At 35.2% G+C, this 19,473-nt stretch overlaps 1 protein-coding gene across 1 annotated transcript in view; it reads left to right on the forward strand.

Annotated features, from left to right (window-relative positions):
- The window catches only part of LOC117326108 (metalloprotease TIKI2-like), an 89,919-nt gene extending 71,651 nt beyond the window's left edge, over positions 1 to 18,268 (forward strand). Inside the window, 4 exon segments of the mRNA XM_033882729.1 lie at positions 13,313 to 13,403; positions 14,044 to 14,166; positions 14,700 to 14,798; positions 15,486 to 18,268. Of these exon segments, the coding sequence (XP_033738620.1) occupies positions 13,313 to 13,403; positions 14,044 to 14,166; positions 14,700 to 14,798; positions 15,486 to 15,672 (500 nt within the window). The 3' untranslated portion in view covers positions 15,673 to 18,268.
- The last annotated feature ends 1,205 nt before the right edge of the window (positions 18,269 to 19,473 follow it).

Consider the following 19,473-nt stretch of genomic DNA (forward strand, 5'->3'; position numbering starts at 1 on the left):
TATTTAAAAAAAAAAAATTTCTTTGAAATCATAAATATAACTATTTTGAACCTGTGTATTTTGGATAGTTCATTTTAGTACTTTTTTAATAGATTGAAGATTTTGGCTTAATGCTTTATCAGACCCTTCATATCACGGATTTAAAACCTGGATCAGCCAAGATTTACTGCTTAATTGATCCGCTGACATCTGTGAGGAAACTTGAATAAAGCTATGATATGGCAATCACCTTGATGATACAATTAACATTGTGATCGGATCCCTTTGTTTATCTGACGGAGAGCAGGACCACCTAACTAGTTTAAGGTGTACCATTTCTTTTACAAAACTATCGAAATTCATCTACGGATTGGGAGTGGGATTTAAGAACTTTCAACTCCTCACCTTTTACACGTCTGGAATGTGGAATGAGTTTTGTTTTTAACTTGAAAGAACTTTGCTCATTTCCTGTGATTGTTTGTTTATTTTGTTTGTTTGTTTGTTTGTTTGTTTGCCTGGTTGATCACCACTGAAACAGCCAGGGTCATTTTGAGGTGGGGTATTCTTGTAGTAGTTGGTGACTACCTCACTGAACAAAATACAGGAGGCCTGTCACATGCCATCCAGAGCAATCAGGGTAAAGTGTCTTGTCCAAGGACACAACCACGACAGATGGCCCACCTGTTTATCAGCTTCCTGAGAAACACAAACGCACCATGGTAGGGAGTGTCCAACCACACACCTGGGATCTTCACCTGAGGTTACGTGGCGGATGCTCTTACCGACTTGAGCTATCGCGCCCCTTAAATAGGAAGAAAGATGTTCCAGTCAACGTATATAGGTTATATATCAACCAATAGTTAGCCCATCTATGTTTATTGCAGTTAAGTAAAATTGCTAACAAAAGCCAACCCCCTACTGTTTTAATAAATCTCAATCAAAATTGGATGGTTGATAGAATGATGAAAATTCTGTGCATCCAATTTCCTGTTGGTGAATTTTTAAATAATGTCCCCATGAACTGAAGTCTGTAAATTAAACAGCCACTATTCTGAAAAAAATGTACTTTATACAAATTCTAGATATTATCTCAAAAATATCTTTCAAGATTCAAACATTACAACCCCGAAGAAAATGTTTCATATTATTTTCGGGATAAAAGTATATCTCTAAGACCGGAAAACTGAAAAATAATGAGCAATATGTTGATGGGTTCTTTGAAGGTGTAATTCGGTTAACTTGTTTAAAACTGTCCAGATTTGGTGAATCGGGGCACAGGATGATCATTAGCTGGAATATAAAGGGTTAAGGGTGTAATCATGTTACGGTAAAGTAAACCAAATTATGTTACCTAATTTTTCAGAAAGGCAAGTTTACTGACTGTTTCTTATCAAATCCTGAATTCGAAATTCTGATTTCAAAATTCAATTATTCTATAACGAAGTCAAAACTGTGGTCTTTTATTTTTGATTTAAAAAAAAATAAAAAAAATAAAAAATAAATCTGAAATATTTTATTAAAATTGCGGGGGAAAAAAATCGGCATCTTTTTATCTTTGTTCATCAAATTTTGTGACCATTTACTTAAAATTTATGGCAAGGAAAAAACACGGAATACAGATTGATTACCAGGATATAGCCAATTTAAGGGTTTCATCTTTGACCTGATAGATCAAAAAGATGGCTTCTCAGTGAGACTAACATGTTTTGAATAGTTATAGAATATCTGTTGAGTAACGTCCTGATAGCTGATGTAGGTTTATTATATCTGGGTTGTATTATGAGTTTTTCATAATAGAAACATATCATTTACTCATTTGTGTAATTCTAAAAGGCCAGGTATTTATAATCAAGTGGAGATATGCGAATTAAAATAAAATGTGCTCGCACTTTTAGGTGTAGAAGTGTAGTTTATTTATGAAAAATCTGGTGAGATCTCTCGTAGGAAACAACCTGTTAAATCGGCTCTATCAGACCTCCTATTGGCTTGATTGTTGTTATTCCATTACTTTACGTAAGGGAGGTGTAGTTCACAGGAACAGAAGCCGTGCACTTTAATTTCAAATTTGATATTGAGAATTTTTAAATTTTGTATTAAGTTTTTATTTTAAATTTTTATGGTTCTGTACTGTACAATATAGCACTGCCTAAACTGAACAAGTTTTAATAGTGTTGTTAGGTTTATATTTTTTACAGTTTAATTTAGGACTGTAAAAACCTGTACATTAACAATAATTATCCAATAACTTGTGGGGCCGCGGAGGCCGAGTCGTTTAGGTGCCCTGACACTTTAACACTAGCCCTCCACCTCTGGGTTGCGAGTTCGAAACCTACTTGGGGCAGTTGCCAGGTACTGACCATAGGCCGGTGGTTTTTCTCCGGGTACTCCGGCTTTCCTCCACCTCAAAAACCTGGCACGTCCTTAAATGACCCTGGCTGTTAATAGGACGTTAAACAAAAGAAATCAAACGAACCAATAACTTTTGTTTTTCAGTAGAATAATAGAATTACTAATAAGTGTCCTCAAACAAGCCCACCCCTGTCACTGAGGTTTTGTGTTGTCTCCTGGGCTTATATCGTAAGATTAACCAGGGTATGTTGAAATGGTTACGTATTGTTTGTTTCTTTGCTGGGTTAATTGCCCTGTGAACAGCCGGGGTCATGTTGAGGTGGGGTCTCATTGTAGTAGTTGGTGACTACCTCATTGAACAACATACTGGAGGCCAGTCCCATGCCATCGAGAGCAATTAGGGTAAAGTGTCTTGCCCAAGGACACCCCAACGACAGTACAGACCGGCCCATTTCTCAGCTTCTCGAGAAACACAAACTGACAAACCTTCACCTGAGGTTAGGTGGCTGACACTTTAACCAACTGAGCTATCGCGGCCCCCTAAGTATTTTTTTTATTAATATCATGGTCTGCCTATGATATTTACACAGTTTAGTTCTTTTGTTGTTTACTCTATGTCATATGTTACCTAAAATTCTGATTTGTTACTTTGGATGTCATGTACATTCAGAAATTTGCACGTGTGCCCTTAAATATCTGGAGTTATTGTCCTTTGTCCATGTTTGGACTGAGAGGTTAAGCTGAGGGACTGCTTTTAACACTTTGCCTTGTTTGATAAAGTATATATACCAGTATTTCCTTTCCATGGGGGAGCAAACCCAGGCATATTATTATTGTAACTGTTGTTTCAAAAGCTGACTACCCTGGGGCTAGCTGTATCAGTATGTAATTACATGTAATGATAAGATTTTTTATGAGACTGGATGTAGATTACACACAACTTCCTACCACAGTCAGTCCTAGTGGTGTCCGTGTGTTATATATACCAATCTGATAGGTGATAGAGTGAGCCCCAAGCCTTTTCATCTTATTACTTCTCTGATGTGGTCTGGAGGGCTAAATCATAATTGTGTGGAGGTGTGCTACCTCAAGAATCATTAAGTATGGCTACCCCTCCCAAAAATGTAATTTTTCAACATATCATTATATATAATATGTTTCCACTCCTCAATTACCGATTGCCTTGTCCCAGCCTTCTGACCTGTCTGTCCCTATGTACAAAAGACAATAGCTTCTATCTGGGACAATAAATTTCTGCTTTCTTTGACCACAGAAAATATTCCTTCATCTTTTACCTGAGGGACATTGTCAGGGCCTAAAAAGATCTTTATGCAAATATTGATACATAAATCTTGAATATTATTTTCCAAAATATGATTCAAATTTAAAGGTGAAATTATATTTGTTTTAATCATTTGGATAAAAAAATGCTATGCCATTTGTGAGTTTAAAAAAAAATTAACATTGATGACAACTGTAAAATTTATTCAAAGGCAAAAAGAACAAACATACACAAAAATATTTTATCAAGTTGTATATCAACATCATTATCTAAAATTAAAATTTCTGCCAGAAATTTTCTTTGATAACTATTAAGGAGCCACTAAAATAATTTGGGTTTTGAAAAAAAGCTTACATGTATATTTTTTCTATTTCTATGACTAGATCATCGTCAGTTACCCATCCTGGCCTGCTGCTGAGAATACTTGTGTTAATGGGTAGAGTAATAAATGAGTTTTCATCTCTAGATCGCTGTCAACTTATTTTAAGGTCATTTTGGACTTTGATCATGCTTTATGGAAGTTCACACAGGTTAATTTATAAGTTATTGACATCAAAATATCCCCTTATCTCGTAATATAGTCATGCCTCCTCCCTATAATGATACTTGGGAGTTTAAGTAGAGGAAAAAATATATCATAAATGAAGACCTTTTCATAGAACAAGAAAGAATCTTTAAATAAAAATGTAAAATTTCTAGTTTTAAGTTTCCTCATAAACTGACCTCTGACCTCAATTTAAGGATTTCCTTTAAGAAAGTGTAACTAAATGAATAATAAATTGATCTTGAGACAAAAATCATTTGAAACATGTTTGAGCTTCAATGGTTTTATATAAAACTTTTTGAACAGAAATTCATTTCAAAGCATTTGTGAAATTTCAGTTATGGCCAACAGATTCAGTAATGAGTTTTTGCACTACTTATGTACAGTGATTTTGCTAAAGTTACATGAACTTGAACCGGTGTGTATTACACACCAATTACAGCAGAGATTCTTATCAATGTCATTTCTCAAATTGTTTAATTGAAGTATTTTAAGAACTACCATCCTTATAAAATGCATCTGTAAGCAAGGAAAGTAAACTCAAATTTTATTACTGGGTTAAGGCTAAGTAATATACTACTTATTTACATTTTCATCATAATCATATTTTGCAACACTACTATTCTACCATAACTAATATATGTCAACATACTTAAGGCTGTATGCTACTATAGCTAACATCATACCATACTTAAGGCTGTATGCTACTGTAACTAGTACGTTACCATACTTATATGCTACCATAACATAATATGCTACCATACTAAAATGGCTGTCATATTGTAACCATAACTTAAATATGTTACCAAACTTAAGGCTGTATGCTACCATAGTTAATATATGTTACCGTATTTAAGGCTGTATCCTACCTTAACTCAATATGTTACCAAACTTAAGGCTGTATGCTACCTTAACTTAATATGTTACCATACTTAAGGCTGTATGTTACCATAGTTAATATATGTTACCATACTTAAGGCTGTATGCTACCATAACTTAATATACTACCATACTTAAGGCTGTATGCTAGCTACCAGGGCTTTTTGCCATTACTTAATGCCATAATGCTTCATTATGAGTATTTTGCCATATTTAAGGCTGTACTCATATTTTGCCAAAATTTTTACTATGATTATAGGGTATCACTTTGAAATTATTTCCATAACCAAAGTTCTCTGTACTGAGAACCTGAAGTACCTGTACAATTGAGCATTATCCTACAATAAAATATGTTGTAGACAACCTAATTGAGAGTATTGTGAGGTCAAAATAGCTTAATGGAAAATTGTGAACATTTTGTTAATGACTATAGTTCTCTTAATGGAGTAACTCTTGGCTTAGTTGTGTTACAAAAATAACAAAATACTAAATTTAAAAGTGGTGACTGAAATAACAGATTAAACTGGATTTATAAGTAGGTGCTGAGAAGATGTTATAATTATAGGTATTTTAGAAAATATGGTATTAAGTTTATCAAAAAGGATGTAATTATGAAAAATATGGTTATTGTCAGAGGGGAGATTAATCAGAAAGATATATTGTAGTTGTCAGATGGGATTTAACTGGGGAAGTATGGTAGTTATCACGGGGAGGTAATTGGTGAAAACAGAGTTGTTATTTGGTGTAAAATGGTATTTATCACAAGGGGAGGTAATTAGGAAAAGTAGGTTGAGTTATCAGTGGAAAGGTAATTGGAGAAAGTATGGTAGGTTTCCCATTACTCCAATCAAGTATGCCTCAGTATGAGTTATTGGTAACAAATACAGACTGACAGCTGATTATCAGTGATCAAGACACAGGAAGACTGATAACTGACCAGGAGGGGTAGATACTGACCAGTGGGCAGTGGGAGGAAAATACTGACCACTGCCAGGACACATGGAGGCTGATAACTGGCCAGGAGTGGGGGATTACTGACCATTACGCAGTGGGAGGAAAATACTGACCGGGACATGACTGACAAGACTGGCTCCTGTCTCTAGAATATTAATATCATAAATAAAATTGAGCTTTATGATTTTGGTCTCAGGGCTCTGTCTGATTCCTCCACTGATTCAACCTAAGGGGAGACAATCTGGATATCAGAATATAGCTGTAAGCAGTAAGGGGAGCACTGACCAGTATGTGATAATGAATGTTTGGTCAGAGAAGTATTGACCAGAGACCCTAGAGCAGGGTGGTCAGTTTTACTACTGACCATTAGCATAGAGTTTTTAGCCCCTGATGCTAATTAGGGATGTAGATTTTTGGAATACTCTGTAACTGACCATGAAGACCAATTTAACCAGAACGGTTTGGCATTGCTTTCCAGTTTTAATCAGAGGGAGGTTTGAATTCAAACACCTCCAGAGGAGTACACAAGACACTGTAGATTCCCTGCATACTGGAGAATTTGTTCTGGGATACCAGCAGGTGTACATTGTGACATACATGGCATTCTAAAGTCTAAGCAAATGGAGGAGTATCATTAACTAGCTGGCATTTTCTGCATTATTTTGAATTAGGAGGAAATTAGGAGGAAATTGGTGAGATGTGGTGCATAGGTGCAATAGGATATAGGAAGGCAATTTAAGGGACTAAAGAGGGACATATCTGTGTCATAAGATGAATGGGGTTATATATATATATATATACTGTATATCGGCAGGGTCTTGTAAGTTACAGTTGAAAAGATGATCAGAATTTGTGGGGAAACAAAAATTCTTCCTGGATTGACCTGCAATGGAGTAAGCACAATAATGCATCCATCTTTTCAGCCCATTTTGAAATTTTCAAAGTAACTTGCTGAAGCAAATCCTGTGTAAAACCATAATGATTTGGGAAAGATGCTGTGAGGAATAGGGTAGATAAAAGGAGGCTCACAAGGAGGGGGAATCGAGGAAAACCTCATTTTGTGCTTCATCCAAGATGAATCATATTTCACTGCCATGAAGTCATACTGAAGCATGATTGATTGAAAGGAAACAAAGTGTTATGTTTCCCATCAGACAAGAAAAAATAAATATTTCATTAAAATGAAATAAAACAAAAACACATTACAGTTATGGTGAAGATTATCTGAGAGTTAGAATAAAACAACAGTTTTGTCATCTGTTTAGTCACTTCGAATTTTGAAATCATAACTCTGTGATAATGATTAAGACGCTAGAAATGAATTTAACAGTACAGAGTAAAATAAACTCAGAGGACTTTTAAAAGTATGTGTTCAAATATAATTGATATATCAGCTAGATAACGATGAATTTATAATAAATCAAAATGGTATAAGACATTAGTTATCCTAAAATAAGCCCATGGGGCCAACACATTTTACCCTATAACTAAGGGGCAGGCTTATCGAAGGCCAATGAAAGCATTGTTTTTTATATCTAAATGGATAGGCATACTTTCATAAATGGGCTTATTACCATATAAATGCAGTAGTTTGAAGAAAAGGGTCAGTGCCTACATGTATGCGGCACTAATGAGTCATTCAACAGGCAAGTTTGACATCTCTGCTGGTCCATTACACTAGTTTGACATCTCTGTCAGACCATTACACTAGTTTGACATCTCTGTCAGTTCATTACACTAGTTTGACATCTCCATTACACTAGTTTGACATCTCTGTCGGTACATTACACTAGTTTGACATCTCTGTCAGACCATTACACTAGTTTGACATCTCTGTCAGTCTATTATACTACTTTGACATCTCTGTCTGTCCATTACACTAGTTTGACATCTCTGTCGGTCCATTACACTAGTTTGACATCTCTGTCAGTCCATTACACTAGTTTGACATCTCTGTCAGACCATTACACTAGTTTGACATTTCTGTCAGTCCATTACACTAGTTTGCCATCTCTGTCAGTCCATTACACTAGTTTGACATCTCTGTCAGTCCATTACACTAGTTTGACATCTCTGTCGGTCCATTACACTATTTTGACATCTCTGTTGGTCCATCACACAAGTTTGATATCTCTGTCGGTCCATTACACTTGTTTGACATCTCTGTCAGTCCATTACACTAGTTTGACATCTCTGTCGGTCCATTACACTAGTTTGACATCTCTGTCAGTCCATTACACTAGTTTGACATCTCTGTCAGTCCATTACACTAGTTTGACATCTCTGTCAGTCCATTACACTAGTTTGACATCTCTGTCAGTCCATTACACTAGTTTGACATCTCTGTCAGTCCATTACACTACTCCGACATCTCTGTCGGTCCATTACACTTGTTTGAGATCTCTGTCGGTCCATTACACTAGTTTGACATCTCTGTCTGTCCATTACACTAGTTTGACATCTCTGTTGGTCCTTTACACTAGTTTGACATCTCTGTCAGTCCATTACACTAGTTTGACATCTCCGTCAGACCATTACACTAGTTTGACATCTCTGTCAGACCATTACACTAGTTTGACATCTCTGTCCGACCATTACACTAGTTTGACATCTCCATTACACTAGTTTGACATCTCTGTCCGACCATTACACTAGTTTGACATCTCTGTCAGTCCATTACACTAGTTTGACATCTCTGTCAGTCCATTACACTAGTTTGACATCTCTGTCAGTCCATTACACTAGTTTGACATCTCTGTTGGACCATTACACTAGTTTGACTGACATCTCTGTTGGTCCATTACACTAGTTTGACATCTCTGTCGGTCCATTACACTAGTTTGACATCTCTGTCAGACCATTACACTAGTTTGACATCTCTGTCAGACCATTACACTAATTTGACATCTCTGTTGGTCCATTACACTAATTTGACATCTCTGTCAGTCAATTACACTAGTTTGACATCTCTGTCAGTCCATTACACTAGTTTGACATCTCTGTCAGTCCATTACACTAGTTTGACATCTCTGTTGGTCCATTACACTAGTCTGACATCTCTGTCAGTCCATTACACTTGTTTGACATCTCTGTCAGTCCATTACACTAGTTTGACATCTCTGTCAGTCCATTACACTAGTTTGACATCTCTGTCGGTCCATTACACTACTTTGACATCTCTGCTGGTCTTTTTGACATCTCTCCTGGTATGTTATGTGGGGCATGTGAACTTGTATAAGTGTACTATATTGTTACTTTACCCATGCATTTTCAAAACATTATCATGCACAGAGTCCCTCTTATCAAAGTAAAATGGTAATAATAAAAAACATTAAAAAAAAAGCTTTCGCAAAAAGTGAGCCGATGGCCAAAAGAGAAAGACAAAGGGAGGTAATCTTATTAGAAACAATAAGGGTTGGAAGAGGTTAAAAAGAGAGGAGAGCATTTAGGATCAACAAGGATCTGAAGAGGGAAAGTCAATACATGAATAGTGGAAGGAAATTGAGGCAGGGGATGACCAAATGAACCAAGGGCCTAAAGAAGATACCAGGAACACCACCCAAACAGAAGGTGGTTTTGAGGAATTTGTTGGGGTATAGACAGAAGGCTACCGAGACCTACTTAGATTGAAAATTGAGAACTGATAACTTTTGCAGTCAGTGTATAGATGGCTGAGGTGCTAGTTGCCAATTCAATACAATGCTAGGTAAACAGTTTCCAGAACATTAAATGCTGGAGCCATACCTGTACCATAGGCCTGTGGTCTGGTATATGTGATTGGGACACGATGGTTGTATAAACACCCACTACACCACCGATTTCTGTTTTAGAGATTTTGGCACCGATCACACCGATACTTGGCTGTGCCGACCAGTTACATGACTTGAGATGAAAATAACACTAAAGTTTACACTGATTTCTTGTCATTTCCTTTTCTTTCATCTTAAGAGGCCTAGGCTGTTCCAATGATTACAGTACCTATAGCCTCTGCTGTTAAAATGTCAGATTGCTAAATAAGCTATTTTTTCCTTTCCAGAAATTTTGTAGATAACCTGGAACTTACCCGCACTAAAAAAAAAAAAAAATATTAAACACCTTCCTTCTTTGTTTTTTTTTTCTCTCAAATTTACTTAACAAACTAGGTCTTAGGTTGTTCCTGGAAAATAAAGGGAGGGGGGGGGGGGGGGGGGGGGGGGAACAGATGCAGGTACAAACATTTCTTTCTCAAGAAACTTCAGTCAGGGAAAAAAAAAACCAGATTCACATCATAATAAATTATTCCAAATTTACAACTATTTGCTCAATTCTCCACACAAAACACCAGGATTCTTTTCCCGAAATAGCTACAAAAGCCCTAATGCTACAATTAAAATATATTGCAAATTGCTTTGAGAGGGGAGATAACCCTGTTGAGTAGTTTGATCCTGTGTCATAATTTTAATATTTTCATTTTCTTACCAGCTATCTGATTATTTGGAAAATTATATAGTAAACTTAAAAGAAATATTTTCACTATCGCTCTAAATATTCAAAATAAAAGTGATACAAGTCTTTAAAAATATTATACGAATTACGATTAGAAATTCTTGCCCAGCTGATGGGAGTTACGGAATATCATGAAAAAGTACTGTTAAAACAACTATTGGCTAGAAGCACCTGCTGATGGCCTATCTTAGCTAAGTAGGCCTCGATCATCGGTTAGATTAAATCTCACATATTTTTGTACAAATGAGAATAAACTTGGTGAACTCAACACCATGCAATATTGCTCTCTGGATTTTAAAGAACTCGAAACTAATAAATTCCTAATGAAAACAATGTTTTTTTACATCCATGAAATGAGAGCTATTATTCTAGGATACCAGAGGGTATACTGTATTGATGGATCTCGAGTTTTACGTAGTATTTAACATCTAGGATATCAATTACTTTTCTGTTCTACTTTTGTAAAACATTGGTGTAAAAAAAGCATACACCTTGCTAGGAAGGGAAATTAAAATCCCATTCTAGATTAGTGTGTATAAATTGAAGACTTAAAAATTCAATAACAGTAAAAATTTGAGACCAGACAGACGTTGCCCTGGAACAGACTATTGTGTTTTGATGTTGGGCTGCTGTAGGCTGTTTAGGGAGTCAGAATATTTTTTTTCTTGGCTGTGTCGCTTTAGATTTGATTTACCTGTGGGGTGCATTTGTCATAATTTGATACTGGAATGCAGTTTAGTCTTTGATCTTTCCTGTTTCAACAGGTAAACATTATAATCTGTAGCTTTAAGCATGCTCCATGCTGCTTCTGTCGCGATCGTTGTTGACAGCTTATATATTTTGTGGTCAGCAGTCAGTCATATCATATCTGTTTTAAGTCTGAGGACTGGAGACAGTGTCTTCTTATACAATCAAATGACATGAAAAAATGGATGTTATGTATCAAAAAATGTAATATTCAAATGTCCTTTTGCCCAAGACATATATATTCTACATATTTCACATTCTTGTAAAATATTACAAAACTTTTTTTTGTGTCATGGAGTTAATCAGTACACTGAAGTCCTCCCATTTGTGTTTTAATGTTAATTTTGCACCATTTAGATTTTTTTTTGATTTTTTTTCCACCAGTCGTTTTAGAACTACTGAAGGGTCCTGGAAGGAAAAAAGAGCTCCATGTGGCAAGTGATAGAGGGCTAATATAGGCATTAGCCCGTTGCCCAATATCCATTAAATTATTTGTCAAATGAAAAAATGAAGTGCAGTTTTTTATTTATTCTTAAGCACAATAATTAATACATCTGTCTTTAACCCATAGTTCAAGTAGCCTTTTCCCTTGATGGCATTTGTACCTACAGCCACTGTATCAGATTTTAAGGCTAATCCGGGGTGGTACATTTTATGCTAAAATGGGAACAAAAAATATCCGGGGGTTGGGGAAGTTGTGGGATGTCTATAATATGTATATCAAGATTTGATATGTTTTTCCTTACTTGGTTGGGCATGGGTGGGGGGTCAAATATACTTGTAATTGACAGTTTTGTGCACTCATTATATATTTTCACTACACAGATTGATAAAATTAAAATTGAAGGTTTTTGGTTGGTGGGTTAACTTTTATGGGGAGGAGGGGGTACCTTTTTGTAGGGTATAAAAATACTCTGGTACAGGAAGTACATATTATGCATGACACCGGACAATGGAAACGGTGTAATTAACTAAATGATATGGCCATGCACTCTTAAAACAAGTTTTTAACAAATTTGACTATTTAGAATTTGATGTATAAGGTCTCATTATATTACTATTTGATAAGTTGAAAAAATTGAGACTTCCTAAATTTATAATTAAAATCCACACCTGATACATTACAGGTATAGTGTTAGAAGTTTGTGATATTGGTAAGTGATATCCAGCTGTAAATTTCAAAGACTTCATTCTCTATGTAATATAAAAACATATTTTTTAACAGAAACATAATCTGTGTTAAATGATTACAATGTTTACCTATTTACACAAGAAACAATGACCTGATTTCTATTTCATCATTGTACATACTAGTTAGAAAGTTACCAAGTACGTACAATATGAGCTCAAGTGTTTAGATAATTACATCCTCAAAATTTTTGATGAAAACTATTAAGGAGGAGTTGTCCAGAAAAAATCTTTTATGCAAACAGACTGATAATTTATTCTTATTGCGATTACCATACATTAAAAACATTGTTTGTTGAATACTGGAATGTGGTTCTAAACACTGTATGTGATGTTTCTATTGTGCAAGAATAGGGTCATCTGTCGGGTGACAGTGACCTTTTTGCACTACATACAAGCTAAAAAGTCCCATTTCTTTACAATACCATATTCTACCTAAAACCATGTTAGTACACTAGTGCACTATGTGCTTAAAAAAATTCACGAAATAAATGTACTGAGAAAAAATTCTGTATGAGAATTTTGCATTATTTTTTTATGCCCCTACCATGAAATTTTTTTTTGGGGGGGGGGGGGCATAAATTGTTACCCATGATCGTCTCGTCGAATCTCGTCCTGCCACGTCTGGACGCAATGAAACTAGCTAGTCTCAAGAACTGCTAATGCGATCCTCACCAAATTGTGTTACAGGGTGTCAACTGGCAGTGGGGGGATTATGTCTTACAGATATTTTCAATTTTTTTCATCATTTACATGCTTTTACATACTTTTTATTTGTTTCAATTAGTTCAGCTATCTTCTTCCTGAAAAAAGCTGGGGATGCACTTATAGGAGCAGGTGTGCTTAGTTCAAATATGGTACATTTGACCATGTTAGTAATCTTTTGTAAACTTTGTTTGTTGTAGGTCATTTCCTTGGAAACAACACAATTCTTGACCGACTGTGGGAGGAAGGGTACAGGGTGGAGCATACACCCGCAGATAGCATCATTCCAAAGTAAGTCATCATGGACCAGCATCCATTTAATCTGTATAGAACTTAAGGGTGTATGCTGCATCTATTCCTACATAAATGTACAGCAATTTGGGTTAAGAGTTATCTCCCTTGAACAACTTATAACGATATTTACAAGTCTTAATTCATTCAGAATAAATCTGAGGTTAAAGAATTTTACACACATACTGTGCTCCAGTTTCATCAATGCCCCTTAACTTCAGGAAATTCCTTAACTTAACCATAGGAAAACATATATTTAACGAAAACACCTTATTTAAGGAACTTTCCTTAAATTTTATCAGCAATTATTTTCCATGATAAAATTAAGTTAATAAGTTTCCTTAAATTAAGAATATTGATGAAACTGTCCTCTTATATTTGGTTTAGAGTTATCTCCCTCTAATTTCTTTGAAAATGCTTCACTGGTCATTATCCAGAACAAGTGAATAAGTGTTATTAGCTACGTACATTATCAGTTCTTGTAAAATGCAATATTTATGATATGTACTTGACAGTGTCACAGTAAGGTATTACAAACCCTTAAATTATCATTAGCGTTTATCTATCCAAGGGAGATAACTGGTTAAGAAAAAATTACAGTTGATTAAAGTTCTAAATTTTCTTATTCTTTTTTTTGCAGACATAAAAATTCTAATAAGCATCATGGAAAAAATCATAGGAAGAAAGGGAAGAACACGTCATTTCCAAATTATGACAGTTTTAGTGATTTCTGGTTCCAGTTAGAGTCAGACACAGATTACAGGTAAGTACAGAAGGGCTTTAGATATATCTGGAATTAAACTTTATCCCAAGACTAAGATGACAACTGTATTTCTAGAGCCACTGGAATTAAAGTAGAATTTTGATTTACATTTAAATATCAGTGGCTTAATCTTGAAAACCACTGACATTATAAACCTGTGCTAAGGGGGTTGATCTGATATTTTTCTGTTTTTGTTTTTGTTTTTTTGTTTTAAATCTTTATTGATGGGAGGGGGGGGGGGGGGGGGGGGATTTATTCCAGGTACCTGTAACAGCTGGCCAGTGGGTGATTAAGAATGTAATTATTTAGGCTAACTAACTTTTATAGTTCAGTTAAAATGCTTACGAATACTGTTTCATTGTCCAGCAATAAGCCAACCCCCAACTTAGATTCAAAGTTTGTGTGGCAAATTTTCTCCAAGGCATATTTGGGAATAAGGTATGTTTGGAAATTCTTTGTTCTTTGTTTAAATGAAATTTCTGTCAAAATTAAAGTGGATGATATACAATTGTAAAATGAATTCTTTGTTGCAGTGATTGGTTAAAGAAGAGGGATAAACACAGAAAGAAAATCTACAATCGGTATAAGGAAAAACCTTTTAACGACCTCTGGGTAAAGATGGATGCAGAAACGTATGTATAAAGTGTATACTTCGCAAAAAATAGAAAATACGACACCATTAATACCTTTCTGTTTTTAACAATGTAGCTATATTTTAGTTGAACTTAATAATGTTGGCAAAGTATGAGAATAACTCTGAACAAGAGTAAACATAGAGTAAACTGGTATGGTAGACCATCAGTCTTCTATTGAAGATTAGCGAATGACTCTTAGGCTGCAGAACTAGGCAATACGGAGGTAATACTCACAGGTATGAAAACTGGTCTGCACGGTTCTGTAGTCGGAATTATGAGAGTGAAGTTTAGACCTCTCGTGGAAGCGATGTTCAATCAGGGGAGATAACTCCCAGAATTTCAATTCATGTTTCACCTGGGTGCCAAGGTCAATTGGTCAATGCCACAGTTACTGTTTATAGAAAATCTTTGTCATTACTCTAGCAACTTCATTTCGAAACAGAATTTATATCAAACTTCACATACATTTGTATTGGTCAAAGTATAAGAATATGTACCCCAAACAAGTTTGTGTTGGCGCGCACATTGGGAAATATCATTTGCGATGCGTCGTTTTGTTTTTTATTAGATTGTCACATTCTTTAGCAAAAAGGAATTAATTCTTACTTAGCTATATATTTCTGTACTTAGTTATAAACATTGATGTTAGAATATATCTTTATGAGCAATGGTTTATCATTTCAGATCTGATTTGATGAATCAGTTAGCTGAGAGATATATGTCCTCAAAGGGAGTCACTCAGGAACAGACTATCAGTGAGGATCACCATGGTTACTCGCATGGTAACAGACTGTCGCCATGGCAACCATCATGGTTATGGACTTTTGTATTAGTGCTTAATGTGATACAGTACCTGGTTCATTCCTGTTAGGTCATGCGTCTTTCAAAATGGCCGCCATGGGCAGACGGTCATTGCTGATTGGATGAGAGGGCAGATGGTCACGGATGATTGAATACCTGTGTTATTAGACAATAGTGGGGACTTCGGAAATGAGGGTCATGACTTTGGAATGAAAAGATCACAGAGTGCCAAGTGATTACAAAATATAATGTTACATGCATGAATTGGTTAAATATATATAATAAAACAACCTTGAGAGATTGACCTAATGACCTTGTGAAATTTGTAAAACGACCTTGAGAGATTTACCTATGACCATGTAAATTTGTGTTACATCGACCTTGAGAGATTTTCCTTATCACCTTGGGAAATATATGTCTAATGACCTTGACCTTAAGGTTGACATGTTAACCTTAAAAGGTTGATATATTTACCTTGAGAGAAATAACTTTGAGAGGTTAAACTTCTTTTTTTTCTTTCTTCTAATGGTTTTTTACAAGAGTTAAATTTTTCAAAGTTTTCTTTGCTTAATTACTTCTAAACTATAAATTTTCAAATTTGTTTTCTATTTCTATTTACCAGACAATGAGCCGTCGAGAAATATCAACTTGTCTGATGCTGAACTGTTTTTAACTCCACCAGTCGGCATTGTCTATTTCTTGCATTAATTAATTATTTTAATGATCCGCTGTGTTCGTTTTCTGTATATTTGGTACACCTTATAGTATGTCAAACTTATCAGTACAATGATACTGTTATCATTGTTTTTGTGTGCATATAAACAGAAAGCCCGAGACGGGCAAAATGATATTTCCCACATTTATTTTCACAATTATCATTTTCCATTAATGGCATAATGTTATAGCTGTTTTGTTATGGTCATCCAAACGCCACAACCCTGTGATAATGTGTATTTGATGGATGTTCATTGTGTATGTCATAATGTAATATTGTTTTTTTTTAATCTTATTTGTAATTAATTGTATATAATAATATATATATATATTGTAAAGCATTATGTCAAATTCCTACATTTTAAATTTGACAAAATGAAAACTTAGTTAATAGAATATAAAATGAAAGACTTTGTCCTTTACTGTACAACATATGATATTGTAAACATCAAAAAATGAGAAGTGTTATTTGAGGTTGAATGGATTAAGGAATAATTAGATTATTATTTCAAAATCTATGCATCTTAATGTATTTTCGACTTTATTGTCAGAAGGTACGTATTTTACCAATTAGTTATTGAATATTCAGTATGACTTTTACTCATTGAATATTCAGCAGAATTTTACTTAATGAATATTCAACAGTACATTTTTTAGGCTTTGAATATTCAACAGAAAATTACTGTAAAATTTAAAGTAAAATTCAACTGCATATTCATGAATTCTGTCATATATTTATTAACTGAATTCTGCTGAATATTATGAACTAATTGGTAAGAAAAAGATTATGATGGAGATACTATCATTAAATTCTTTTTCCATATCATAAGAATATATCAACAACCAAATTGTTATGATCTTTTGAATATCCCAATATTGTCTTTGAGACCTTTCTATAAGTTTAATAATGCATATAAGTTTCAAATCAAAATCTTCCTTATATCCATCTGGTCATGTTCATCAGAAATTACAACATTGTTTTTTCGAAGACTCCCTTTCATAAATTTTATGAATTTCCATAACCATATCGTAACATTTTTTTTCTCACACACTCTTTTTTTTTATGTTCCATATTTTATGAAATGAAAAAATTTCTCCCTCCATGCCCTTTAATACTCTCTAAAACCTTGCTCATTCATATACTCATGCTACAGGGTCAAAACTTTGGGGTAAAAATGGATGAGGTGGGGGGGGGGGGGGGGGTTGTCAGGGTATCTTTTTTTTATCTTCTTGACCCTGTTAGATATTGTTTTTGATATTGTTATAAATGGTATGAATTTATTGTCGCAGACTGGTGCTGTGTATCTCCTATTAAAAGCGTTTTACGAAACATCAGCATTAATTCCACATGCCAATGTCACTGTTCTTTTAGGCTACGAGTAACTTCATTGTGATTTTTGTATTCCTGTTCCATTGTCGAATCTTAATTGTCCGTGGCTTGAATATGAATGACGGACTGAAAATAATCAATACCTAATACAAGGATTCAAATATAATTTTCTCGGTCGTTTCAGAAGCATATTATCGGGAGCAGGGGGACGAGACGATTCTCCTGACTTAGAATTAACATGTAGAGACTGAATATGTTTGATCAGTTTTATTGGGTTGAAGCTGATAAAAAAATGCCTTCATAGTCAGTCACAGGAAAATATGAAATTCTTGGTCTCTAGTGACACCGATATCATTTAATTGTAATATAATAAGGACAGAATTGTCCTTTCTATGTTGGAAAATCTGACAATTCTAATTAAATATGCTAGCTCCCTTCTACAGCCATAATTGTCAGTCGGGAGTCTGAGGTGCCACTGGGAATTTTTTGGCAACGACTGATAATCATTAGTGTTCAGTATCATATAAACCAGACTTCATCCACGTTTATAAATAGAGAAATTGGCTCATCAATCTAAAAATTTACCATAATTTTTCTGCCAGTAGGAGCAATGGTCTCCATTTTTAGCCCACCATCATCAGATGGTGGGCTATTCAAATCGCCCTGCGTCCGTGGTCCGTCGTCCGTCCCTCCGTCCCTCCGTCCGTCCGTCCGTCCGTCCCTCCGTCCGTAAACAATTCTTGTTATCGCTATTTCTGAGAAAGTGCTGATGGGATCTTTCTCAAATTTCATATGTAGGTTCCCCTTGGTGCCTAGTTGTGCATATTGCATTTTGGGACCGATTGGAAAACAACATGGCCGACAGGCAGCCATCTTGGATTTTGACAATTGAAGTTTGTTATCTCTATTTCTGAGAAAGTATTGAAGAGATCTTTCTCAAATTTCATATGTAGGTTCCCCTTGGTGCCTAGTTATGCATATTGCATTTTGGGACCGATCAGAAAACAACATGGCCGACAGGCAGCCATCTTGGATTTTGACAATTGGAGTTTGTTATCGCTATTTCTGAGGAAGTACTGAAGGGATCTTCCTCAAATTTCATATGTAGGTTCCCTTTGGTGCCTAGTTATCCATATTGCATTTTGGGACCAATCGGAAAACAAAATGGCCGACAGGCAGCCATCTTGGATTTTGACAATTGAAGTTTGTTATCGCTATTTCTGTGAAAGTACTGAAGGGATCGTTCTCAAATTTCATATGCAGGTTCCTCTTTGTTCCTGGTTATGCATATTGCATTTTGAGACTAATTAGAAAACAACATGGCCGACAGGCAGCCATCTTGGATTCTGACAATTAAAGTTTGTTATCGCTATTTCTGTGAAAGTAATAAAGGGATCTTTCTGAAATTTCATATGCAGGTTCCCCTCAGTGCCTAGTTATGCATATTGCATTTTGAGACCAATCGGAAAACAACATGGCCGACAGGCAGCCATCTTGGATTTTGACAATTGAAATTTGTTATCGCTTTTTCTGTAAAAGAACTGAAGGGATCTTTCTCAAATTTCATATGGAGGTTCCCCTTGGTGCCTACTTATGCATATTGCATTTTGAGACCAATCGGAAAACAAAATTGCTGACAGGCAGCCATCTTGGATTTTGACAATTAAAATTTGTTATCGCTATTTCTCAGAAAGTAATGAAGGGATCTTTCTGAAATTACATATGCAGGTTCCCCTCAGTGCCTAGTTATGCATATTGCATTTTGAGACTAATCAGAAAACAACATGGCTGACAGGCAGCCATCTTGGATTTTGACAATTGAAGTTT

This window comes from Pecten maximus, chromosome 4, assembly GCF_902652985.1.
Source record: "Pecten maximus chromosome 4, xPecMax1.1, whole genome shotgun sequence".
NCBI classification, from domain to species: Eukaryota; Metazoa; Mollusca; class Bivalvia; order Pectinida; family Pectinidae; genus Pecten; species Pecten maximus.